The sequence below is a fragment of the Electrophorus electricus genome, chromosome 17 (assembly GCF_041902795.1).
Source record: "Electrophorus electricus isolate QZ-2024a chromosome 17, ASM4190279v1, whole genome shotgun sequence".
Classification (NCBI taxonomy): Eukaryota; Metazoa; Chordata; class Actinopteri; order Gymnotiformes; family Gymnotidae; genus Electrophorus; species Electrophorus electricus.
The window spans coordinates 4,305,097-4,326,041 of record NC_137513.1 but is presented as its reverse complement, the minus strand read 5'-3'; the positions used below and the strand labels follow the sequence as shown (position 1 = coordinate 4,326,041).

The following is a 20,945-nucleotide window of genomic DNA, read 5'->3' as shown; positions in this document are numbered from 1 at the left end:
TCTCTTTCGTTTTTCTGACTTTAACCCGTCTGTATTTGTTTTTTGTTTTTTTTGCTGGACTATCTATTGGGTTGTCTAAGGAGAGGCATTTTGACTGACTGAGTGCCATTGTTGAAACATGCGTGCACGTGAAATGTGACTAGCCACTTTTCAATCTCGCTAACGTTAACCGGAAAGCAGTGAGTGGTACCAGGGCTATTAATATTAGGCCATCTCCCTGTCATTTTCGTATAATTACAGAGCTGAGAGGTAGGTTGGCAAAAGTTGCCATTTCATGTGTGGGTCTTTGGTTTGCTTGCAGGTAGTCTACATCCGCGTCGTTTACCAACAGTTGCAGGTTGCCTAAAGTACGGTGTTTCTTGTCGGGGTGTGTGTGTGTGGCCTTCTTCGAGCAATTATTGTAATGCTCTGCTGTGTGAAGGGCTGCGAGGTTTGTAGCTACACACTGGCTGGATTTATCTTGATCATTATTCCATTTACATGAGCAAATGTTTGCTATTTGGTCTATTAGCTGACATTTAGCTAGCTTTCTTGGTCTTGATGATGTTCTTAGAAACTTTTTCAGTGCCACAGTTTCAAATAATAGAAACCACATATTAAAAAAAACAAACAAAAAACCCCAATAAAAATACACAACCAAAAAAAAGCATGATACTTGTATAGTACAATAATTAAAATCTATGGTCTTTATTTTCAGGATCTAAGGAAAAGCTATGATGCCTTAAACATATGCAATAAACATATACTACATAGCACATTTTATGCAACAGCACCCATTTCAAAACACAGAGCATCGTCCAAGAGTCTAAAGGCATTTTAGACTGACGGGTCTATCTTTTGGTCAGTGATGGGTCAATGAGAAGGTTCATTGTTGAAATGCTGTTCACACTTTGCACCAATTGGTGGTCCAGCAAAACTTGCCCCGTCTTGTGCATTTATGTTCCACCCTCCCCTTTTCCTCTTTCTCTCCTCCCTCACGCTCACCCTGAGTGTTTGAGTGTCACGGCTGTTGTGTCAGTGCCAATGTTGATGCCCCCACCCCTAGATGCGGACGGAGCTGTACTTCCTGTCATCGCAGAAGAACAGGCCCAGTCTCTTTGGCATGCCTCTCATCGTGCCTTGCACGGTGCGCACCAGCAAGAAGGACCTGTATGACGCTGTGTGGGTCCAGGTGTCCCGCCTGGCAAGCCCCCTGCCTCCACAGGAAGCCAGCAACCACGCACAGGACTGGTCAGAGCCGCCCTCCACCTGCAGAGAGCACTCCAGCCCATACGTGCACCTTTACACCTGCAAAGAGCACACTAGATCAACCTTTACATCTACGGAGAGGACACAAGCTCATACATGCACCTTTATACCTGCAGAGCACATGCTAGCACATCCTTGAATCTTTACACCTGCAGAGGGCAAGCTAACTTATACATGCATATTTATACAGTCAGGGAGCATGCTAGCTCATGTGTCCCATTCCCTGGTAAAGGTGCCAGCACAAGATTCTGATCCAAAGTAACAAGGCAATGTGACATGACTGACTGAGCTACAGGGAGCTGTTGGCTTCTAAAATTAAGCAACCAACAATCAACACTTGCATCTTACATATTGTGACACTCAACTGTTATGTGGAATTACAAAAGGGAAAACGGAGTCGTTGTTCATGTGTGCTGGTTGATGCATTGGTCTGAAGTCATACAGTCAGGTGTCGTTCAGTGTTTGTGTCTCGGTCTCAATCACATGGTGCCTGCTGCTCCTCTGTGCTGTTGGGATGTGTGATCTGACACCATGGGGTGCTGATGTTGCGCAGTGATGACAGCATGGGTTACCAGTATCCCTTCACCCTGCGGGTGGTGCAGAAGGATGGCAACTCCTGTGCCTGGTGCCCCTGGTACAGGTAAGTCATTTATTTTATTTATTGTGTGTGTGTGTGTGTGTGTGTGTGAGAGTGTTTTAACATAGGGCTGTGTGTATGTCTTATCTGTGTTCGCATGCCTATGTGTGTATGAATGCTTGCACGTGTGTGTGTGTGTGTGTGTGTGTGTGTGTGTGTGTGTCTATGTGAGACACATTCCCAGATGACTGACTGGGGCTGTCACGTCTTTGCCAGGTTCTGTAGAGGCTGCCCAGTGGAGTGTAACGAGGACAGAGCGTCCCTGGGCAATGCCTACATTGCGGTTGACTGGGACCCCACCGCCCTACACCTCCGCTACCAGACCTCTCAGGAGCGGGTGAGAGCCATTACGTGTCTGTGTTAACAAGCTGCCTGTACTGAATCTGAAGTGATGGGACTGGCAAATGAAGCTGTGGGGTCAGCAGTGTCAGTATTTAAGCAGGACTTCTTTCTACACTCAACGCACTCTCAAAAGAAACATTGTTATTATAGCCTGTGTAAAACTGCCAGGCCTATGGGAGTTTATTGGCAGGTGAGTCAGTCAGAATGTGACCGACCTTCTGCTTGAACAGAGATTAGCCAAGGATCATGCTGATTATGCAGATATCAGGAAATCGCACAACCTAGACTTGTGCCATTGAACCAGAGAATGAGAGTCCACCCTCTTGTTTCAGACATGTAGGGCCCCGTTGCAGATGCAAGTCATTCAGACAAGGCCCTTATTTGCACATGATGCAGGTTCACTCAGAGCCATGAGGAACTGGAAATGGATCCAGACACCACATAAGTCCAAGTGGCTGGTAGGAAGACTGGATCCATTTTGGTTTTCAGCCTGCTAATTTATATGCCATCCTGGCAAAACTGTTACTCCCCAGAGGCACTCAGTTTGCACATCTTGGATCTGAATCTGGTGTTTCCATGTTGTGCAAGTTAAAACAATTGCCAAGACAAGCTTGTCATTTGTCCATGCTATTTCAATTTTAAGCTGAACTCTTTGGAAACATGAATGAATGGGGTATAGAATGTATACTTTTAAACCACTGTGTGTGTGGGTGGGTGGGTGCATGCACAGACATTTGAGTATTTTCTTGCTTCTTTTGCTTCTTCTTTTTCTAACTTTTTTTTTTTTTTTTATCTTAAACGTATGTCTGTGTATTAACCATGTTTTAACAATATCAGCTTTAAAGGCATTGACATGAAATGGCCTATTGAGGGCATGTACTCTAGTTTAGGCTGTTTTGAGGTATGATGTATCAGATTTGTTAAAAAAAATCCTGCTAGTTAGCAAAGTCGTATGAGTAATCAGAATAGTACATTTTGAAGGAATATAATTTTTAATTTCTGTATATTTTGACTGGACGTGTGTGTGTGTGTATGTGTGTGTGTGGTGTGCAGATCGTGGAGGAGCACCCCAGCGTGGAGCTGAGTCGCCGAGCCCAGGCTGAGCCCATCAGCCTAGACAGCTGTCTGAAGGCCTTCACCACGGAAGAGGAGCTGGGCGAGGATGAGCTCTACTACTGCTCCAAGTGCCAGACCCACTGCCTGGCCACCAAGAAGCTGGACCTCTGGAGGCTCCCGCCCATCCTGGTAGAGCTTCAGTTCCCTCCCCTGTCTTCTACACACGCCCCATGTGCCTCTGCGTCCGCCATCATGTTGATTTTCCATCTTTCAGATCGTTCACCTGAAGCGCTTCCAGTTTGTAAACGGCCGGTGGATCAAGTCGCAGAAGATCGTGAAGTTCCCGCAGGGAGGCTTCAATCCTAGTGCCTTCCTGGCACCACGCGATGCCACCCAGAGCACATGCGGCATGCAGAGCCAGCAGAGCGAGGGTGTGGCAGAGGAGCTGCCCGCGCTAGACAGAGCCGACTCCTCCTCGTCTTCCGTGTCCAGCCGAGGTCTGTCTCCCCCTGACCAACGCAATCTTCTCCACCCCCCACTCCACTCCCCCCCACACACATACACACATACACACACTGTAAAACGAGATGTGCCATGTCCCAGGTCCCATCCAGGATGGCCATGCTGCTTTCCCTGCTCAAAAACACCCAGTTAAATTTGGGAAAGGCTTGAAACTCATGTAATGTGGGACAGTGGGAGCCACCCTAAAATGTTCTGGTGAGATGTCCAAGGCTGTCATCTGTCCTGCCCTTCCTCTCTAGGCCCGTCCTGTTCCATACAGAGGATGAGCGGCACCCTTGGCCGGAGCAGCGTTCCCGCCAGTCCCGGTAGCAGCCCAAAGGGGGCAGGACGCAAGCAGAGCCGACTCCGCCTGCCCCAGCTGGGTGGCAGGCACCGCCTCTCCAACAGCAAGGAGAACCTGGATGGCAGCGGCAGCAAGGAGGGCGGCCCGGAGCTCGAGGTGGAAGCCCCAGTCTCCGCAGACCCAGGCACGCAAGACTCCTGGTCAGGGGACACGTTGAGCGGCGACTGTGATGTGGTGGTGAACGGGCTGGGTCAGGAGGGCAGCCAGACCAGCGGGCACTCCGAGGACAACATGGAGCCGGACAGCACCTCTCAGCACAGATGTGATGTCTGCCTGGAGCCCATATACAACTTATATGCAATCTCAGTGAGTCTCTCCTGTCCACTCATCCCTTTGGCAAACTCACTGTGGCTGGCGTGTTTCTTTGATTATGAGACAAAAGTATGTTTTACAGCTTGCAGCAATTTGTAAATGTGTGTAAATCTATGTTTGCATTCATCACGATGGAGACTGCTGAAGTTTATTTCCTGCTCAAATGCATTTTTTTCCATAGTGCCATTCAGGAATACTGGGAGGGGGCCACTATGTGACCTATGCCAAAAACCCCAATGACAAGTGGTACTGTTACAACGACAGCAGCTGCAAGGTGAAGCGTCACAGCTACGTCTGCACATACTCGTTTCGCATCGCCTGTTTCCGCACTTTTGTTGAGCTAGAGCTGACTGCTTAAAGCCTGCTCTCTCCCATTCCCAGGAAGTTCACTCGGAAGAGATAGAAACGGACTCCGCCTACATCCTCTTCTATGAGCAGCAAGGCGTGGACTACTCCCAGTTCCTGCCCAAGACTGATGGCAAAAAGATGGCAGACACTACTAGTATGGATGAGGACTTCGAGTCGGACTACAAGAAGTACTGCGTGCTTCAGTGAAGTCATGCTCTTCCACATTAAAAGCACTTATTTTTCTCAGTCCGCCCCTACCAGCTCCTGCCGCCTGTACCTGCCACGCCGCTAGCTCGCCATGAAACTCGATGAGGACTCGAACACCAATGCAGGCAACCTAAGGCTGCCTGACTGAAACCGAGGAGTGTCGGTTACTCGAAGCACAAAGATCAGCTGGGAGCTCCTTCTCTGTCCCCCATTCAGAAGACGGGGACCTCACTGCTGGTTTGGAAGGACGACTGCAGGAGTGGTGGGACTAAGTGAGTTAGAGAGAAGGTGAACGAGTGAGTTGAGGACAACTATATAGACTCTGTTGCCAAGTAAACGTGGACATTCTGGGCCCCAATTATTAATTCCCTTGCTGTAGTCGTGTTGTATCTAGACACACTCTAATGTCGCAAACCCCAAATCTAAAGAAACACGTACCACATAAGAGAAATGATATTCATGTATTTATCTCCCTCATCTACCATGTTTGTGCATAATAACAATAGGCAGAGTTCTTATTGGCCAGACACAGTCTGTCAGTCCCAACTTGAAACATCAGCTCTACAGGAGAGGTTTCATTGGATGTTGTCATTGGATAAAAGATACTTTTATAATGCACTCTGTTCAGACTGAAACTGAGAGTCTCAGCAGGCTTTGCATTTTCCAAAGGATCTGCTTTCCATCAGAATTGAAGTTGTACACTACCTCACTTTCTATTTTTTGTTTTTCAGCTACCGTTGATTGTTAATTGGAAGTCAGCGAGACAGTATTACAGTGCAACGGGATCCCTAAAGCACATTTCCGTAAAGATCCCTCCTGTTAGAGAGTGAGAGGAACACCAACCCGATAAAATACTGTACGCGTTCCACTGCCAAATCTGCATTCCCTCAGCAACCCCTGAACCACACAGGATATGCCATTTCTAAGTTTTCATTTATCTTTTGATATTTTAAGATTACAGGTTTCTTGACCTGGAGTTTCTCTGAGCCAGTGTCTCTCTCTAATTCGTTGTCTTTATCTGAAACACGTTTTATCCTTAGAACTTTTTATTTCTCCGTGATATTTATTTTAATACCACACTGTGTAATACCATCACAGTGTGATTTTCACCGTATTGTCATTGTCATATCTGTTCAGCCGTACACTGGCGAGGAGTACTGGCCACTCACTGGTTAAAGTGCGGGCCCACCATTATAGCCGTTCACATATGTCATGTTCTTCCTGTGATCAATTTATTTCCTGCTAAAATCATGTTGATGGTACAGTAAACGGTAGCCAAACGCATGCATACCTGAGGAGGGTGCTCTCATGGGAGAGGCTCACGTTATGAAGCCAAAGTTCTTATGGGGGAGGGGGGAGGATGTTGTCAAATAACATAAAACTATAAGCTCGGGTGGCAGATTGTGAGAACACGGCAGTTTATGAGGCCAGCGTTCTCTGAAAGAGCATCTCGTCAGCACAGCTAACTCCATGCTACACAGAAATAGCACTTGTGGTGGCCTGGTTGCATGGCTTAAACAAAGCCAGAACTGTAGCACCTCTGTGGAGACTCTTCGTTACAGAGCCATCTTAACACTGTGATAATGGATAGAAAACAATGGATAGTTCATGCCCCTCACTCCACTAAGCCAATTATTTCTAATGAGTTGAATAAAGGGCTCATTGCATTGGGTCCTTTATTGGGAAAGAGCTTTACGTTGGTCCACAAAATTTCTGCACTACCATAATTTTGGTGTTATGGTTCATTTATGTATTTGCCATCAAGAAAATCATTTTTGTAAAAAAAAAAAAAAAATTTAAAAAAGTAAAATGACTCATGAATGATAAATAGTTAATATCAGCTTTAAGTGTTTACTCCTATACAAGGAGCTGTCCCAACAATGAAAAGAAAAATTCTGTATTGAGTATTAGGTGAAAAGAATATGTCTGTATTTGAAAACAGTAATTCACTCTGCTCAGTTTAAAATCTGATTTCGCTTGTCATAATAAGCTGCTTGCTCGTTTTAGTTGAACTGGATCCCCCAACACCCCACTACCCTTCTCTTGACGCTGCAAATATTCACATGACTTTTAAAGACATTTTTTGATACAGGGATAATTTATTAATGCTTCATAAACAAATTATTTGTTGGCAAGTAGTGCAATCAACTACTGACACATACCTTTTGTTGATGCTTACTTTTGTTAAATTAATTGGCACGAATGTATTAATTTAATGAACTTTATTTTGTAAAATGTTTAAAGAATACAACCACATTGCACTGACATTAAATGTACATACGATGTTTTGTAAATATGCCAATAAAAAGGATGTATTTGAAAATGAACTGTAAAAATGTAAATGTATATGAAGTGACACCATTGGTCTGTAACAATTATTCAAGCAACCAATTAAATTCATCCAGTGCAACAGAAAAGCTGCCTTTGTTGAATTGTTTGCAAGCAGTCATGCACTCGTGTTTTGCGTCAAGCACTTGGCTTGCAGAGAGCAGCAGAGGAAACCACAGGCCTGTGCTGCCAGAGAATTAGGAGCTCGGCTGCAGCCTGCCACCAGCACACCTTCCCCGAAACGCAGCCACAGCCGCCCTACTGCCACATGTGCGCCGCCTCTCCGGCCGGAACCGCTCCATCATAGGGAGCGCGTCTTCTCTGGTGAGGCCGACCCGTGCTCTCGCTGGCCAGCAGCATCGGACATGCCTCTTCTTTCTGCGGCAGCAGCAAGTGGGTCAGGAAATACGCGGGTCTCCACCCTGTGCGCTGCTTGCGCCCGGATACAGTTTCTCACCACAAGCGTCCTCATCAGCTGCTACAAATTGCACCTAGCCACCAGTGGTCATCATGCTCCCTCACTGCAAACCATGAGTGAACTCCACTGACAAGAAATGACATTTAGGGGGTAAACTGGGGATTGCCACTCTTGAGAACTGAGAAGGTGAGTGGGCCCATTTATTTAACCCCTTCTCTCCTTCCTTTCTTTCACCCTTATGCTTTAGTAGAAAGGCAACTCTTCATTGATGAAAAATATGAAAGCGGCTTTTTGATACCAATCATGATTGTTTGAACTGCTTTGGATGGAAACCTTTAAAAAATGACCCAAATGAAGGATCTGAAAACACTTGTCAGATGCAGTTTAGGTGCCTAATTTCTAATTTCTCACTTTTTCTCTTTCCTAGGTAATTTGCATTATATAAAACTTTAAAAATTTGGTTAATTTGGGATACATATTAACCGTGTGTGTGTGTGTGTGTGTGTGTGTGTGTGTAAATTACTTTTTCACTTGGCTTGCACAAATTTTATATAAATATATATTATAATAATATCTCCCAGATTTGTTTCAACACTCCTGCCTCTTCCTTTGTGTCTCAACTATTGCATGAAAACCTAGAGCTATTATCAAGCTAAACAGCTCCTATGTTGTGGTTACGTTATTACTTTGCATGCTGTTATGGACTTAGACAAACGAATTTTAACTTTACTTTTTAAGTACTGCAGTAAGTACTGTACTTAACTGGTTGAAGACCTCTGAGAATTCTTTCCCCATTTCTATTATTCAGACTTGGAAAGAATGGAGTTATTGTTCTTGTCCCGTTAAGAGAAGACAAAGTATGGACCTTCATAAAAATTCAACAAGCCTTCCAGAACACCAACAAAGTAAGTGTACATAACAGTTTTAATGTGAATTTCTACAGATGGGTGAGGTAGTTCCTCTATCTAACTCAAACTTTTAGGCTTAATGACGTATAACATAGTGGGTACGTATTCTGGAAGTAATACTCTCAGGCAGTGCAAATTAACAAGACAAGTATGATGTAGATATTAAGAAGTTGGAGCTACTAACAAAAAAGAGAGGGAGAAGCCTGACTCAATGTTTATGTTGGAGACCATTGCTTCCTCTGCGTTTCTTCTGGTATTTATTCTTATGTTTGGTAGCTCTGTATAATGTCTTATTTCTACCAATTTTATTGACTTTGACGAAGCACAGACGGGGGGGGTTGCTTATTTGTTTGTTTTCCCATTTCTTAAATATTTTTCCTATATGCTATTACTATACATATTTTATTTCAATTTTTTAAGGATATATGCAGCAGCAGCAAAACTGTTTGAAATAACACTACAGTATCTCCACTTTCTTAAACTGCTACTTTAGCTGAACATAAATACCTGAATACATTCCAGTGACTTTTGGACTGGTCAACAGAGCAACAGATTGAAATCCAGTCACGTTTCACTTGCTTGAAAGAAAAATAACACACAAAGAAAGACCTGATCCGGCTTCAACCATGTGACCTAGTTTATGTTCCTGTTTCTTGTGGTACATCATATTAACTCTCACAGGATGTGTATTTTTGCAGAGGCTATTCTGGACGGCACACACTACGTTCTCATCGGCGTCTCTGCTCTGATCGCCCTCTTCACTGTTTTCTGTGGAATCCTGTGGATCAAAAAGTAAACTGAATCACAATATTCTCACACACAATCTATTAGATCTTTCATTTACCATCACTCCTGAAATACTCCCTTTCCTTGCGCAGTCTGGTATTTCACTTCCTTTGACCCATACAATTTGCCTCCAGAAGGCCTGGAGCAGAATCATGGTTAAGTGAGCGCAGAGCTTCTCCAAGTCTAAGTGAGGAGCCGCTACCCTGAATGTAACCATACTCAGGCTCGTCCACGAGATACCCAGCATGACTTTATCTGCTCCCCATGTAGTGTAGCTAGCTTTAGATCACTGTTGGCCTGGCTCGACCATGCTGTGAGCTGGCATGCAACAAAAGCCTAACATTTCACCGGGTGAAAGAACCAGGTTTGAGATCGCTGTTCCAGATCTCTGTGTTATTCCTTCTTGTCAGGTATCGAGATCTGAAGAAAACCATCCGGCAGCTGCAACAGGGTAGGACGCAGATCGCTCCTCCCCAGAATTCCTCTCCTCTATCTCCCGTTACCCCCCAGGACATGTTTGCGTTACCACCGTTAAGTAGCTCTACAGAGACGCACATTCAAAGACTGAAGAGCAGGCCAAGTTCCCGGGTACTGTGGAAATCATCACAACAGGTCTGGTGCGCCTAAAATCAATTACAAATCGACCCTTTACACAATAAAGTGTTGTTCAAGTAGAGAAATGTGCATGAAGATGAAAAGAGGTGCAAACAGACTGTATGAGCAAACGGTAACACGGAGGCACTGTGTCTTCAGAACCCCAGAGTCACGAAGGCAGATCTAAACTTTATTCAGCTAATCAAGGCTGGGAGAGAAGGCGTCTTCTACAAGGCAAAGATGATGCGGGGCACGTGCAAAGGCCACTCACTCGTCACCTGCAAAATCTCAAAAGAAGGTAAGAAATTCCCCAAATATTCTGCATATTGCACTGCACTGTGCGAGTCAGCATTCCCATGGATCCGGTCATACTTCGCTCTAGATAAGGAAAGCCACTAGTGTGCAATGCCTTATCAGCTGTTGGTTTAATTAGATGACGGTTTTTCTCGTCACCGCTAGATGTCACTCCCAAGCACATGCAGACGGAGGTGTGTATTATGAGAAAGCTAGCGTATCATAAGAACATTCTGCAGCTGCTTGAATGGAACACTACAGAGGGTAAGACCCCGAGATAACTTCATCTCCATTTCACTGTTAGGTGTGCCCAGGCAACACATTTATACAGTGAATATGAAGCACAGAATATTTTCAGTTTAAAAAATGTGTTACACACACATTGCTAATTCCCATTTGTAACACACTGCAGTTAAACTTTGCTTAGAAGTCTCTGTCGGATTTCTGGTGTGAGTGACTTGGTGTTCAGCACACCCAAAAGTAACACTGCATTAGTAGATGGAGAGATTATTAGGTGAAAGCATTTTTTCTGTCATTTCTGCCTCATGACTCTGTGCTACTGGCTACACTGACAGAACCCTTCTTGATGATTATGGAGTACGTGAGTTATGGGACCCTTCGCAGTTTCGTCCAGACCCACCAAGAGAATCTGAGCAATGACCCTGAGTTACAGAGTCTCTTCACCATCGCCTCCTACCACATCACCCTGGCCATGGAGCACCTGCGCTCCAAAATGGTATCACTTCCTGTGGCAAACGCCAGATCTCGGTGGTTACACTTGCGCTGCCTTTCTGCGTTTAGTATTTCCAATAAACGTGCAGATGTGGTGGGTGCTAAAAGAACGACATGCCCCATATTATGACCAGGATTCTTCGGTGCACTCCACAGGTGGTCCACTGCGACCTGGCCTTGCGGAATATTCTGGTGAGCCGTTTCCCATGGGAAATCAAGTTGGCAGAGTTTGGCCTGGCGAGGGACCTGACGTGTATGAGAAGCAGACGCAGCACCAGGAAGAAGAAGCACAGGGTTGGTAAACATTTAGAAGAACTGCACACCGTATTAAACTGTTAAAGCCTCTTCACATAAGTTAAATGTGGCCTTATCCTCTTAGGAGCGAGTGCCCTTGCGCTGGTACCCTCCCGAGTATTTCCGCAACAACTACTATTCCTTCAAAGGGGACGTGTGGGCCTTTGGTATTGTGCTTTGGGAAATGCAGACTTTTGGTGAGGCCTACTGACAAGTCTGGCCTTTTGCTAAAATCTCATTCAAATCTGCCAAATGTAGAGTAGAATAAAAATGGTAATTGTGCTATCCACAGGCAGCTTGCCCTACCCCGATTTGGATATGTCAGAGCAAGTGGTGTATCACATTTGTGCTGGCCACAGGAACACAGGGCCCGAGAGCTGCCGACCAGAGATGTAAGTGCACCTGCTCTCCTTATCTGGCCTTGAGTATGGGACTTCATGATCCCAAATATTGTTTTCCAAACTGGTTTCTGAATTGGCAGCTAGTAAACTATAAGGACTCTCCAGAGCTGCCAGTGGAAAAGCTGTGCTAACTGAGAGGACTCTGACATTTCCATGTTTTTTCACTTAGACTGCAGATCATGAAGGACTGCTGGATGGATCCTTACACTGCCAGACCGTCCTTTTCAGACCTGGTCAGAATCTTGGAGAAGGTCATTGAAAATGACTCGGTGGGTGAATGAATGGATTTATTTGTTTCCTTTCATTAGCCAGGGTGACCGTATTTTAATTTTAAAAAATGATGATGGCCGTAGTGTGAGGGAAGGTTGGTGGTTTGGCAGGACCTATAAAAATTTGTCAAAGCGATATAGAAACAGCTGCACCGTGTATGGCAACTATAGAATGCAAATGTCAACGCGAGAGAAGCCCGATCCTGGGCATCTTAGGCATTTTAGAAATCCTGGCCAGTCTCATTTTTTAGGTCCTAAAAAGAGGATTTATAATCCTCATACTATTGTCAGACACATGAGAGGTAAGATGCATGTCGGATAAGAGGCCGTCATCTGTCTTGCAGGACTATGTGGATGTTGAAACCCAAACACTGCTGGGTATGTCAGCAGATTAAATCTTCAACATCACGAGCAAGAATTGATCCAGCAAGATCTCAGAAGAACACTCGGTTCTTGTTGGACAGCAATGCAGTTTAAAGGACTGGAGCCCTACATCTTAAAGTGTAACAAAGGCTGAAGGCAGCCACCCTACCTGCCACTTGAAGCTAGGTCTGGCAGGAGGTAAACGTGAACTCTAACCACAGGACCAAAGAGCCAGCTCCCTGGCATAGCAGCCAGAGCACCCAATTAACCTTCCTAAGTGAGGATCTCCGTCACAAGAGACTTTCCCGCTTTATTCATATTTAATTTTACACGACATCCTGTCACAGACGTTAAACTTCCTCTTATTCAGTAATCAATGGGGTTTTCAGACTAAACTGGCTCCTTAAAACGAAGGTCAAACATCTGCCATCTGCTTTACTAACGCAAATCAAAGTTCAAACGAAAACCCGCCCCTATCCCGATCGACCGAGAGGCTCGTCCAATAGGAAGAGCGACACCAACACGTTATGCAACGTTGACTTTCACAGGTTTTTCCCCTTTGGTTTTGCCACTGCCTACCGAACTGCGGGATTTTCTTTTAGGGTCCATTTGATCGACTTGCATGCGTTTGTTTTCTTCACTAAAATGTTCCTTCGGACCTTAGAAATAACATTCCTCATCTATTTTGCGTCGCACATTCCCATTACTCTCTTCATTGATCTTCAAGCACTGCTGCCTGAACAAGCGTATCCCCAAGCAGTAAGTTCTCACTTGTGAAGTTACCTTATTTTTTCGATCTGATACCAACATCGCTCATGTGAACCACCGCGCCTTCGTTATGGTTCCTTCTGTGCTCCTTTGTACTGCAGCTGAAAGACTTACTGCAGTGGTATGCTGCCGAGTTTAAAGATCCGATGGTGCTGGACCCGCCTGTCTGGTTTAGATCTTTCATATTCTGCGAAGCACTAGTTCAGTTACCTTTCTTTCCTGTGGCGGCGTATGCGTTCCTGAAAGGTCAGTCGGTAACACATGGACAAGCAATAATTACACGGCTGCTCTCCAGCGTGCGTGTTTAAGAGCCCTATTCCCCTTCTTTTCGCCACTGTTTTGGATCTAGGCAACTGCAGGTGGATCAGGACTCCGGCAGTTGTGTACTCCGCCCATGTGACCACCACTCTGCTCCCCATCCTGAGTCACATCTTATTCCACAACTTCCCACAGACGCACCACGCAGGTCCACAGACGTTAAAGGAGCGTTTAACCCTGGCCTCGGTTTACTCGCCGTACCTCGTAGTTCCGATCATGCTGCTACTCACCATGCTCTTTAGCTCAGCATATAGCTCCTCTCCTCCGACGGGGAAAGCTTCATCAAAGGCCAAGAAACAGAAATAGATGCTTTTATTTCCAATTCTATCGTTCATTTACTGTCAGTTCCACACAGTGCAGTTTTGTTAGAGTAACATCTTGTAACACAAAAGATGCAACAGTTTCTTTACTGTGTCTTCTGAAGTTAAACAATCTTATGAAACCAATGTTTTTAAGTGAGACAGAATTGAGTGGTTCTGAAACGTTTATGGAAAACTTACTATAATTAATTTAACTTGATCACTTAATTTCTATTAGTTCTTAGAACTGTGATAAAACACCACCATGTTGTGCTGTCCACCCCAGAATGCAGTTTGATTTATAAGATGAAGACTTGCATGTGCAAAATATTTTTATTCAAATATATATCAGCTTTACAAGATGCTTGTAAAAGTAATGTTGGTTGATATGCAAGATCTAAATAATGTAAAACAATAAATTAAGGATCTGTTTGGTTTTAGGGTTTCTGAACTTCTGATGCACCTCTTTGTTGTGGTCCCATGAACAGAATCAAGAATATCAGGATAAAGAATGAGCACAATTTAAAAAAAACATTTTCAAATCAAAGAACAAATATACAGAAAACATCTTAAGGATGCAATTATTTACAGTAAGAAGCAAATACTGTATTGTAGCAAAAGATACTGAATCAAATTTACATTTCTATTTATAAATAGTATAAATATCTTCATTTCTATATAAATAATTTTCAATTTTTTTTTGACACAAAAGTAAAGATGTTACATGTATGTTACACACACAACCCCTGAACTGACCTTGACAGAGAATGCAGTTTGTGGTTTAAATAGAAAAAATGAGTAGGTAGAGGTTGGGAGGATACCTGTTAATGCCATGTAAAGAATTAAATGACCTGTCTGAATCAGTCCTTTGAGGAACACGCTGTGAGTCAACCACACATCTTCTATCCACTTGACAAGTGCTCACTTCTGCAATATAAACTGGTCAATGAATTCATTCTGCTCTGCCTCCACTTTGCAAAGAGCTTCATATTCAATTCGATACCTGTCAAAGAGCAGAGAATGTTTAAATAGGAAAATATGGTTAATGGACAGGCACAGAACAGTAATTATGGATCCTTCTGGACAAATAAGAATCCAGACAATGCGGAGGCCACACCTTTCCAGCTGCATCTTCTTCTCAGCAATTAGAGCCTGGAGTTGCTGTTGCTGGGCTTCCCGTTGTTTTGCAACAGACTTCAGCAGGTTTCTGGCACCTATGGCCTGTAAAATGATTAACAACATGTCACAACGATTTAGAGTCATTTTAAATGTGTTTACAGTACATACCTTCATCTTCTCTTTTTCTGCTTCCTTGGCCAATTCATCCACCATTTCAATGAGTCCACCCACTATCTTCTGAAACTGGCCAATTTCTATTTTCAGAAAAGTGATATTAAAAGTAATTTGATCACTGTCTTAATGGGAACAAACTATTTGCTCAAACATAATCAAACTTGCCATAATTAAATGTGCTTGAGTACAATTTAAAATGTTTGCTGAAAATCTTTTTTTTTTTTTCAGCTCACCCTACATCATAGACATATTTACAGAGTATGACCACCAAACGTACTGTCAACAAAGTCCTTGCATTCTTCTTTGAGCTCTGTGGTCTTCTGGCCAACATCAGGTTCAAGGATCCGTAACTTGTTGAGTTCATCATAATGAAGCCCAGCTTCTGCCAGTGGATCTTTAGCCATGACCGGGGTCAATACCTAGTTTGGTTGAGTCGCAGAGCACCACATGAAAACCACAAGTGGTTTCAATTTAACTAAATATATATAAAAATGGTTCCGATGTGACAACTAATGAGAACAAAGCTCTCTTGATTTTGGGACTGATTACGAAGCTAGCAACTAGCGTAAAAGCTACAAAGAATCCTAACTGAAGAATAACAAAAGTACACCAACTTTTCCAATAAACTTGCGATACAGAAGGCGTTCAGCTGGAGTTATGGTTGGTTGAACAGCAGGAATATGGCACCCATGGCTTGTTAACTAGAGATATGCTGTAGTTTGCTAGCTTCCTAACTACAAATGTTTATTTGTGGTATAAAAAACGAATCTAGATAACTAATGTTAGCAAGCTGACGGCAGAAACCGTTAACCAGCTAATTTGCAGTTCACTTGGCATTTATTTTAACTTATACCGCTATATTCGCTCACTAGGTAATTAACGCTACCTACGAAACGCCATCAGGAAACAACTGATACGCTAGCTAGCTGGATCCCTTGCTAGGCCACCAAAGCGGAAGCTAATAAAGTAACGAATAATTATAAGCTATTTGGAATATTAAACACTATTATTTAAATAAAGAAAATCGATCGGTTCAGAAAGTTACTTGTTAAGGCAAACAGAGGGATAAGAAATTCTCACCTAAATAGTAGCTAGCTAGCGTTAGCTAACTGTTTACTCTCCTTCCCAATTCACTTGGTTATGTGGCACAGACGCTCCTACCGACTTAGCTCCACCCCTCTGTTGCCAGGGTGACGGTCGGTTCGTTTCATTCATAAACTCGATGTCGGGGTGGACAAAATTCAAAATACTGACTCAAGTTTTGACTCCGTGCATTCAGGCGCGCAACGAATTTCCTAATGTGGGCATCATCCGTCATAGTAATGTTTATGCAGCTATCGAAAGCTAAATTTTAAAGTACAATTTTTCTGTGTAATCATTTTTGAAGTATTACCCCCTCTAACCTGCCCAATGTTTGAAGCGAGGACGTTCGCCAGGCGTCCCTGTCAACTTTATGTGGATATTTATTTTGTTGTAGAGCATTGTTTAACTTCCGGTCATTTGGAAATCAGCATTTAAAAAATTTACTCAGTTATTTAAATCAACAATACAGGGCTTAACGAATAAAAGGTGGACAGCTACGTGGATATGATAAAACAAAAATAAATTTAAATAAATCCCTACTAACAAAATGAATAAACAAATAACCTAAAATACATAACCTACATTCCTCAGCGTGGTGTTTTAATAATTTTATTCAGCTAAAGGTACGTCCTAGTAGCTTTCTTGTTCTGTGTTGTTTGCAACATGGTTTCGTAATTGCTTTGGGGTTTTTTGCTCGCTATAAAACAGTCTCAAATTTCTAACTAATGTCAGTATCCCGCCTTTGTGAAGATCTGTAAATCATAGCCAGGTATAACGTTTTGGTTTTACTGCTCGTAACCCTGTAAGACCAGCGAGACGAGCAGCAAACGCGTAAGGGCCAGTAAAGAAAGGGCAGCCTTTTAAGTGTGGAAGTGTTTGATAATACACATATTAACTGTTTTTGTCAGATGTTAAGTAAGTATAATCCTATGTATGCTTTTGAACATTGTACAAACATTAATCACACTTCCTGAATTTCTGAATTTATCAGTCAACCAGATAGCTAACTGGCTAAACCACCCAGTCAGGCATCGCTAGTTAACGCTTAGCTTGCTAGCAAGAACTATCCGACTCGTTATCAAACTTATTTCGAAGAAAAAACGAAAGATAATTCGCATGTGTGAATTTAATTGTTTTGTTTTGTGTCGCTATCTAGAGCTTACGACGTCTGTCCTTGCAAGATTCGGGTACGATAGCTAACGTAGCTAAGCTAAGCTAGTTATCTTATTGGCTTCGTGATAACGTTATTTGCACAGACTCGAGTGGGTGCTAGGTTGTCATACATTTTTTCAGTTATAAAATTGTCGGGAAAATAATGATTTAAAACGTGACCTCTTCCAAAATTACATGCCTGACATATTACATTGTCATGTGTGTGGCGCCCAGTGTGTTGACAAAGCGTGACCCCTAACTGCTAGTGGGGTAGCAGGCGAAAAAAAAAAGAGTGTAACGCGTCTTCATCGCATTTCCCACTCATGAAGGACGTGCCTTTCCAGACCGGAGATTATGAGGTTTACAGAAATGTAATTTATTGTGGATTACATGTTTGTTAAGCCTGATAACAGCAGCAGCAACAACAAAAAAGCCAGAAACCACATGTAACCACCAAACAGTGTCAAACTTAGGTCACCCGGTGTTATAAACCTTTAAGTAAACGGGCCCAATAGGCCAAATGGCTTATTTATATAGTAGTGCCTAGTTTACCCAGCATTGTGATTATATATGAATGAAGCTGAATTGGTTCATTTCCAGGACACCATCTTAGTTCCATTCTTGACATTAACAACTGTTGTTTCTCACCAAATAGTTGGTGTTGGAATTAGCATATTGAGGACACAGATGCACACTTAACATGAGTAGGATTTGAATGCTAAGGTTGTTTTGGTTTTAATGATCCCAGGCAATGTTATTGCAGGTATTTGCATTGTTGGGAAGTATGCCTTTGTCAACCCAGTCCCAATCAGAGAGTGATGAGTACATTCTAGTAGCTAGTTTGGATAATGCAAGGAATCTCTCCAACATCCTGAAAGCGATATCCTTCAAAGACCATGCAATATTTAATGCAACACAGAATGGTTTAAAAGTTACTGTAGAAGATTCCAAATGTCTTCAAGCGAATGCATTCATTCAGGTTGGTTTTCTAAGTATAACATTTAGAAATATTGTCAACTCTGAAAAACTGCTTATTATTTGAATGCTGCTTTATTTTCTCGTCTTGTAGGCAGACATATTTCAGGAGTTCACAATCAGACAGGATGTAATTGGGTTTCAGGTAAACCTTACCGTCCTTCTGGATTGCCTCACCATCTTTGGGGGGAGTACAGTTCCAGGCAAGTATCACAGGTAACTTTGATGCGCTTTAATAATGCACCCTCTGTGCTGGCTAAAACTTGTGCTTGTGGAGTACATGACTTCGTATCATGCTACAGTATAATTACTGCAACAGCACAGTAAACTATAGCAGATTAGAATCCTACACTAAATGGAGTTTGTGTGTGTTACTTGGTGGGGAGATCATGCATTTCTTCTGTACTATTAAGGAGTGAGCACAGCCCTGAGAATGTGCTACATTGGCTATGGCTACCCACTAACCTTGTTCCTGGAAGAGGCAGGAGTTGTTACTGTATGCAAGATTAACACCCAGGAACCCGAGGAACCTCTGGACTTTGATTTTTGTAGCACCAACGTCACCAACAAAGTGATACTTCAGTCAGACAGCCTGAAGGAGGCTTTTTCAGAACTGGATATGACCAGTGAAGTCCTGCAGTTAACGATGTCACCAAGTCATCCCTATTTCAGGTGCATAGTGTAATATTACAATGTGGGTAATGTCAATATTAATGCTTACCTGTGTCCAGATGTCCAGGTAATAAATATTACTTAGACATGTTGGGCCACTGGATGTTATCAGCTCTTGGCATGGGGAGAAAGAGCTTCCTGAAAATGCAAGACAATTGCAAGTCAATTTATCACAGTAGGTCATGTAACCATAGTTAAGGGGATAAACCATGTTTTAACTTTCTTAGTGAACACTGTCACGTTCACATATTGCCAGATTTGTCGCTGTTCTCACATAACGCTGAACCAAAGCCATTGTATGTGATAAAGCCACTTTATCACATACAACATTCTTGCAGCACTGTGTTATGTCTGCAATATTTTAAGATCTATTTTAACCTTTGCAGACGTTCTCAAAGGTCTGATTCCATGTTTTGTAATTGTTGTGTTAATCAAATTGTACTTTTCATTGTGTTACAAATGGTTTATTACAATAGTTTTTCAAGTGTAAAGATTTTTATGGATACTAATAACCTTTATGGAATGCTTTACTCTTCTTTATTTTCTTTCCAGATTGTCCACATTTGGAAATTCTGGAAATGCTCATTATGATTACCCCAAAGACTCTGACATGATGGAGCTGTTCCAATGCACTAAGACACAGAAAAACAGGTAGGATGAACTGAGAACGCAAAAAGCATTCTAAGCTAGTAGACTGAGGTGTGTTGCATTTTTAAATGCAAACTCGAGGAGGCAAATACAATGTAAATGACAGAGAGGGTAGTCTAAATGTCACTGTTGAAGGTGACTGACTGACTGGTGTAAAGCAAGGGCTTTGGTGTATTCAGATATATATTGGACCCTATTGTTTTTACATAGTTCTAAGAATGTAATGTAACCAAACGACCTACTGAAAAACCTACTAGACTACTTTGTGTAACCACTGGATGATATGAGGTTCTTTGGTCTTCTGTTAACCTTTAACACAGGTACAAGATGTCACTGCTAAAGCCGTCCACCAAAGCTTTGGGTCTGTCCTGTAAGGTGTCTGTGAGGACAGACAGTCGAGGTTTTCTTTCCTTGCAGTATCTTGTACGGAATGATGATGGACAGATTTGTTTTGTTGAATACTACTGCTGCCCAGACGAAGAGGTTGATGAAGAATAGACTGACGACAGCGCATTATTGAATTCCTGTTAAAATCTTTCTTTTACCCTGAACATGTGAATTTTAGCTCGCCCCCTGGATTATTGATTTCTTTTTTGTTATTTGTTAGTTATACCACATTTGTTGTACCACATTTCTAGTAATGTAAAATTTCTGAGTTGTCTGATTTGCTCTATGCTATACTCCTGGACTTTGTAAATCTGCTATATCAGTATAAATCTGCTACAGCAATTCCCTAATAGGGAACTTTCTTATATAGCTAATATGATATGACTGTAAATTACTGTGTAATATACAGTTAAAATGACTAAAGTTTTGTCTGTTTTCATTTAAGAAAGTCAGCTGTTATTGAAACATTTCTTGGGGTGTCAGGGCGTATGATTGTAAAATATTAAAATAGGTTAACATCAAACTAGGTGTTTTCAATAAGATCTATTAAAACTACACTAAAATAAATTTTAACTAAAAACTCAATGAACACTGTTAAATCTGTATCCTTTAAAGAAGCACACTAACATTCTTAATGTATTTTTGATGCATTAATAACACTAATGAATAAGAAATAAATGTTTAGCAGCATCTGGGCATTTGAAACATCAATTAGACTGTGTCTTCTGTGGAACACCTGTTAGCCATGGTGAATGTACTGCTGACATCTTCATTCAGGCTGAAATGGATGTATTAAGATTTCTGTCATAAAGGAGCATATGGGTTCAAGTGGAGGTTTCAAGGAATTATTCAACTCGTCCTCATTCTTTAGTGTAGCATAGTTAATGTGAAGAATCATGTTTGGGGGAAAAAAAAATTTCTCCCGCCATATTGGAGTAGTTGTACCAT

General features: G+C 42.5%; 5 protein-coding genes across 24 annotated transcripts in view; 4 read left to right on the top strand and 1 right to left on the bottom strand.

Annotated features, from left to right (window-relative positions):
• usp32 (ubiquitin specific peptidase 32) overlaps positions 1–7,432 on the top strand; it is a 33,612-nt gene extending 26,180 nt beyond the window's left edge. For all 9 annotated transcript variants that reach the window (XM_035534059.2, XM_035534057.2, XM_081699740.1 and 6 more), the window contains 8 exons: positions 1,046–1,230; positions 1,802–1,888; positions 2,102–2,222; positions 3,281–3,472; positions 3,558–3,780; positions 4,045–4,454; positions 4,642–4,734; positions 4,842–7,432. In XM_035534059.2, coding sequence (XP_035389952.1) covers positions 1,046–1,230; positions 1,802–1,888; positions 2,102–2,222; positions 3,281–3,472; positions 3,558–3,780; positions 4,045–4,454; positions 4,642–4,734; positions 4,842–5,015 — 1,485 coding nt within the window. In that variant the 3' untranslated portion in view covers positions 5,016–7,432. The remainder of the gene's footprint in view (positions 1–1,045; positions 1,231–1,801; positions 1,889–2,101; positions 2,223–3,280; positions 3,473–3,557; positions 3,781–4,044; positions 4,455–4,641; positions 4,735–4,841) is intronic.
• Positions 7,433–7,471: 39 nt separating this feature from the next.
• si:ch211-167j9.5 (tyrosine kinase receptor Cad96Ca) lies at positions 7,472–12,522 on the top strand. Of its 5 annotated transcripts, none has more exons than XM_081699745.1 (12): positions 7,472–7,947; positions 8,570–8,666; positions 9,351–9,461; positions 9,866–10,067; positions 10,209–10,347; positions 10,509–10,607; positions 10,919–11,079; positions 11,232–11,369; positions 11,455–11,566; positions 11,662–11,761; positions 11,940–12,039; positions 12,384–12,522. In XM_081699745.1, exons 3-12 carry the CDS (start codon positions 9,352–9,354, stop codon positions 12,432–12,434), a joined length of 1,212 nt encoding a protein of 403 aa, XP_081555871.1. In that variant the 5' UTR covers positions 7,472–7,947; positions 8,570–8,666; position 9,351; the 3' UTR covers positions 12,435–12,522. The 5 variants fall into 5 exon arrangements, 4 of the variants coding, with proteins under 4 accessions (XP_081555871.1, XP_026853540.2, XP_081555872.1 ...); XM_026997739.3 differs by having other exon boundaries at positions 7,473–7,947; positions 9,368–9,461; XM_081699746.1 differs by lacking the exon at positions 9,351–9,461 and having other exon boundaries at positions 7,477–7,947.
• Positions 12,523–13,026: 504 nt separating this feature from the next.
• On the top strand, positions 13,027–14,242 carry tmem97 (transmembrane protein 97). The gene is made up of 3 exons (XM_026997740.3): positions 13,027–13,161; positions 13,272–13,416; positions 13,520–14,242. Exons 1-3 carry the CDS (start codon positions 13,048–13,050, stop codon positions 13,792–13,794), a joined length of 534 nt encoding a protein of 177 aa, XP_026853541.1. The 5' UTR covers positions 13,027–13,047; the 3' UTR covers positions 13,795–14,242.
• On the bottom strand, positions 14,102–16,315 carry ift20 (intraflagellar transport 20 homolog (Chlamydomonas)). 5 transcript variants are annotated; one of them, XM_026997744.3, is made up of 5 exons: positions 16,161–16,315; positions 15,358–15,499; positions 15,075–15,160; positions 14,905–15,008; positions 14,102–14,790 (listed from the first exon to the last, which is right to left on the bottom strand). In XM_026997744.3, exons 2-5 carry the CDS (start codon positions 15,482–15,484, stop codon positions 14,709–14,711), a joined length of 399 nt encoding a protein of 132 aa, XP_026853545.1. In that variant the 5' UTR covers positions 15,485–15,499; positions 16,161–16,315; the 3' UTR covers positions 14,102–14,708. The 5 variants fall into 5 exon arrangements, with proteins under 5 accessions (XP_026853545.1, XP_081555873.1, XP_026853542.1 ...); XM_081699747.1 differs by having other exon boundaries at positions 14,102–14,714; XM_026997741.3 differs by having other exon boundaries at positions 14,905–15,160.
• A 246-nt stretch (positions 16,316–16,561) lies between these two features.
• rad1 (RAD1 homolog (S. pombe)) lies at positions 16,562–20,582 on the top strand. Of its 4 annotated transcripts, none has more exons than XM_026997647.3 (6): positions 16,562–16,786; positions 18,079–18,294; positions 18,385–18,493; positions 18,704–18,962; positions 19,515–19,613; positions 19,931–20,582. In XM_026997647.3, exons 2-6 carry the CDS (start codon positions 18,100–18,102, stop codon positions 20,106–20,108), a joined length of 840 nt encoding a protein of 279 aa, XP_026853448.2. In that variant the 5' UTR covers positions 16,562–16,786; positions 18,079–18,099; the 3' UTR covers positions 20,109–20,582. The 4 variants fall into 4 exon arrangements, with proteins under 4 accessions (XP_026853448.2, XP_026853446.2, XP_026853445.2 ...); XM_026997645.3 differs by lacking the exon at positions 16,562–16,786 and adding an exon at positions 16,831–17,078 and having other exon boundaries at positions 18,064–18,294; XM_026997646.3 differs by lacking the exon at positions 16,562–16,786 and adding an exon at positions 16,833–17,078.
• The last annotated feature ends 363 nt before the right edge of the window (positions 20,583–20,945 follow it).

What these genes read in the sequence shown, in the direction of transcription:
- si:ch211-167j9.5 (XM_026997738.3), top strand. Translation starts at nt 9,310, where the DNA reads ATGTTCCTGTTTCTTGTGGTACATCATATTAACTCTCACAGGATGTGT. An exon ending in TGAATGGAACACTACAGAGG is followed by an intron (nt 10,608 to 10,918) that starts GTAAGACCCCGA and finishes CTACACTGACAG; the next exon opens with AACCCTTCTTGATGATTATG. An exon ending in GAGAGCTGCCGACCAGAGAT is followed by an intron (nt 11,762 to 11,939) that starts GTAAGTGCACCT and finishes TTTTTCACTTAG; the next exon opens with ACTGCAGATCATGAAGGACT.
- tmem97 (XM_026997740.3), top strand. Translation starts at nt 13,048, where the DNA reads ATGTTCCTTCGGACCTTAGAAATAACATTCCTCATCTATTTTGCGTCG. An exon ending in AACAAGCGTATCCCCAAGCA is followed by an intron (nt 13,162 to 13,271) that starts GTAAGTTCTCAC and finishes TTTGTACTGCAG; the next exon opens with CTGAAAGACTTACTGCAGTG. An exon ending in GGCGTATGCGTTCCTGAAAG is followed by an intron (nt 13,417 to 13,519) that starts GTCAGTCGGTAA and finishes TTTTGGATCTAG; the next exon opens with GCAACTGCAGGTGGATCAGG.
- ift20 (XM_026997741.3), bottom strand. Translation starts at nt 15,484, where the DNA reads ATGGCTAAAGATCCACTGGCAGAAGCTGGGCTTCATTATGATGAACTC. An exon ending in ATGCAAGGACTTTGTTGACA is followed by an intron (nt 15,161 to 15,357) that starts GTACGTTTGGTG and finishes TTCTGAAAATAG; the next exon opens with AAATTGGCCAGTTTCAGAAG. An exon ending in AAGAAGATGCAGCTGGAAAG is followed by an intron (nt 14,791 to 14,904) that starts GTGTGGCCTCCG and finishes GCTCTTTGACAG; the next exon opens with GTATCGAATTGAATATGAAG.
- rad1 (XM_026997645.3), top strand. Translation starts at nt 18,067, where the DNA reads ATGTTATTGCAGGTATTTGCATTGTTGGGAAGTATGCCTTTGTCAACC. An exon ending in TGGGGGGAGTACAGTTCCAG is followed by an intron (nt 18,494 to 18,703) that starts GCAAGTATCACA and finishes TGTACTATTAAG; the next exon opens with GAGTGAGCACAGCCCTGAGA. An exon ending in ACTAAGACACAGAAAAACAG is followed by an intron (nt 19,614 to 19,930) that starts GTAGGATGAACT and finishes CCTTTAACACAG; the next exon opens with GTACAAGATGTCACTGCTAA.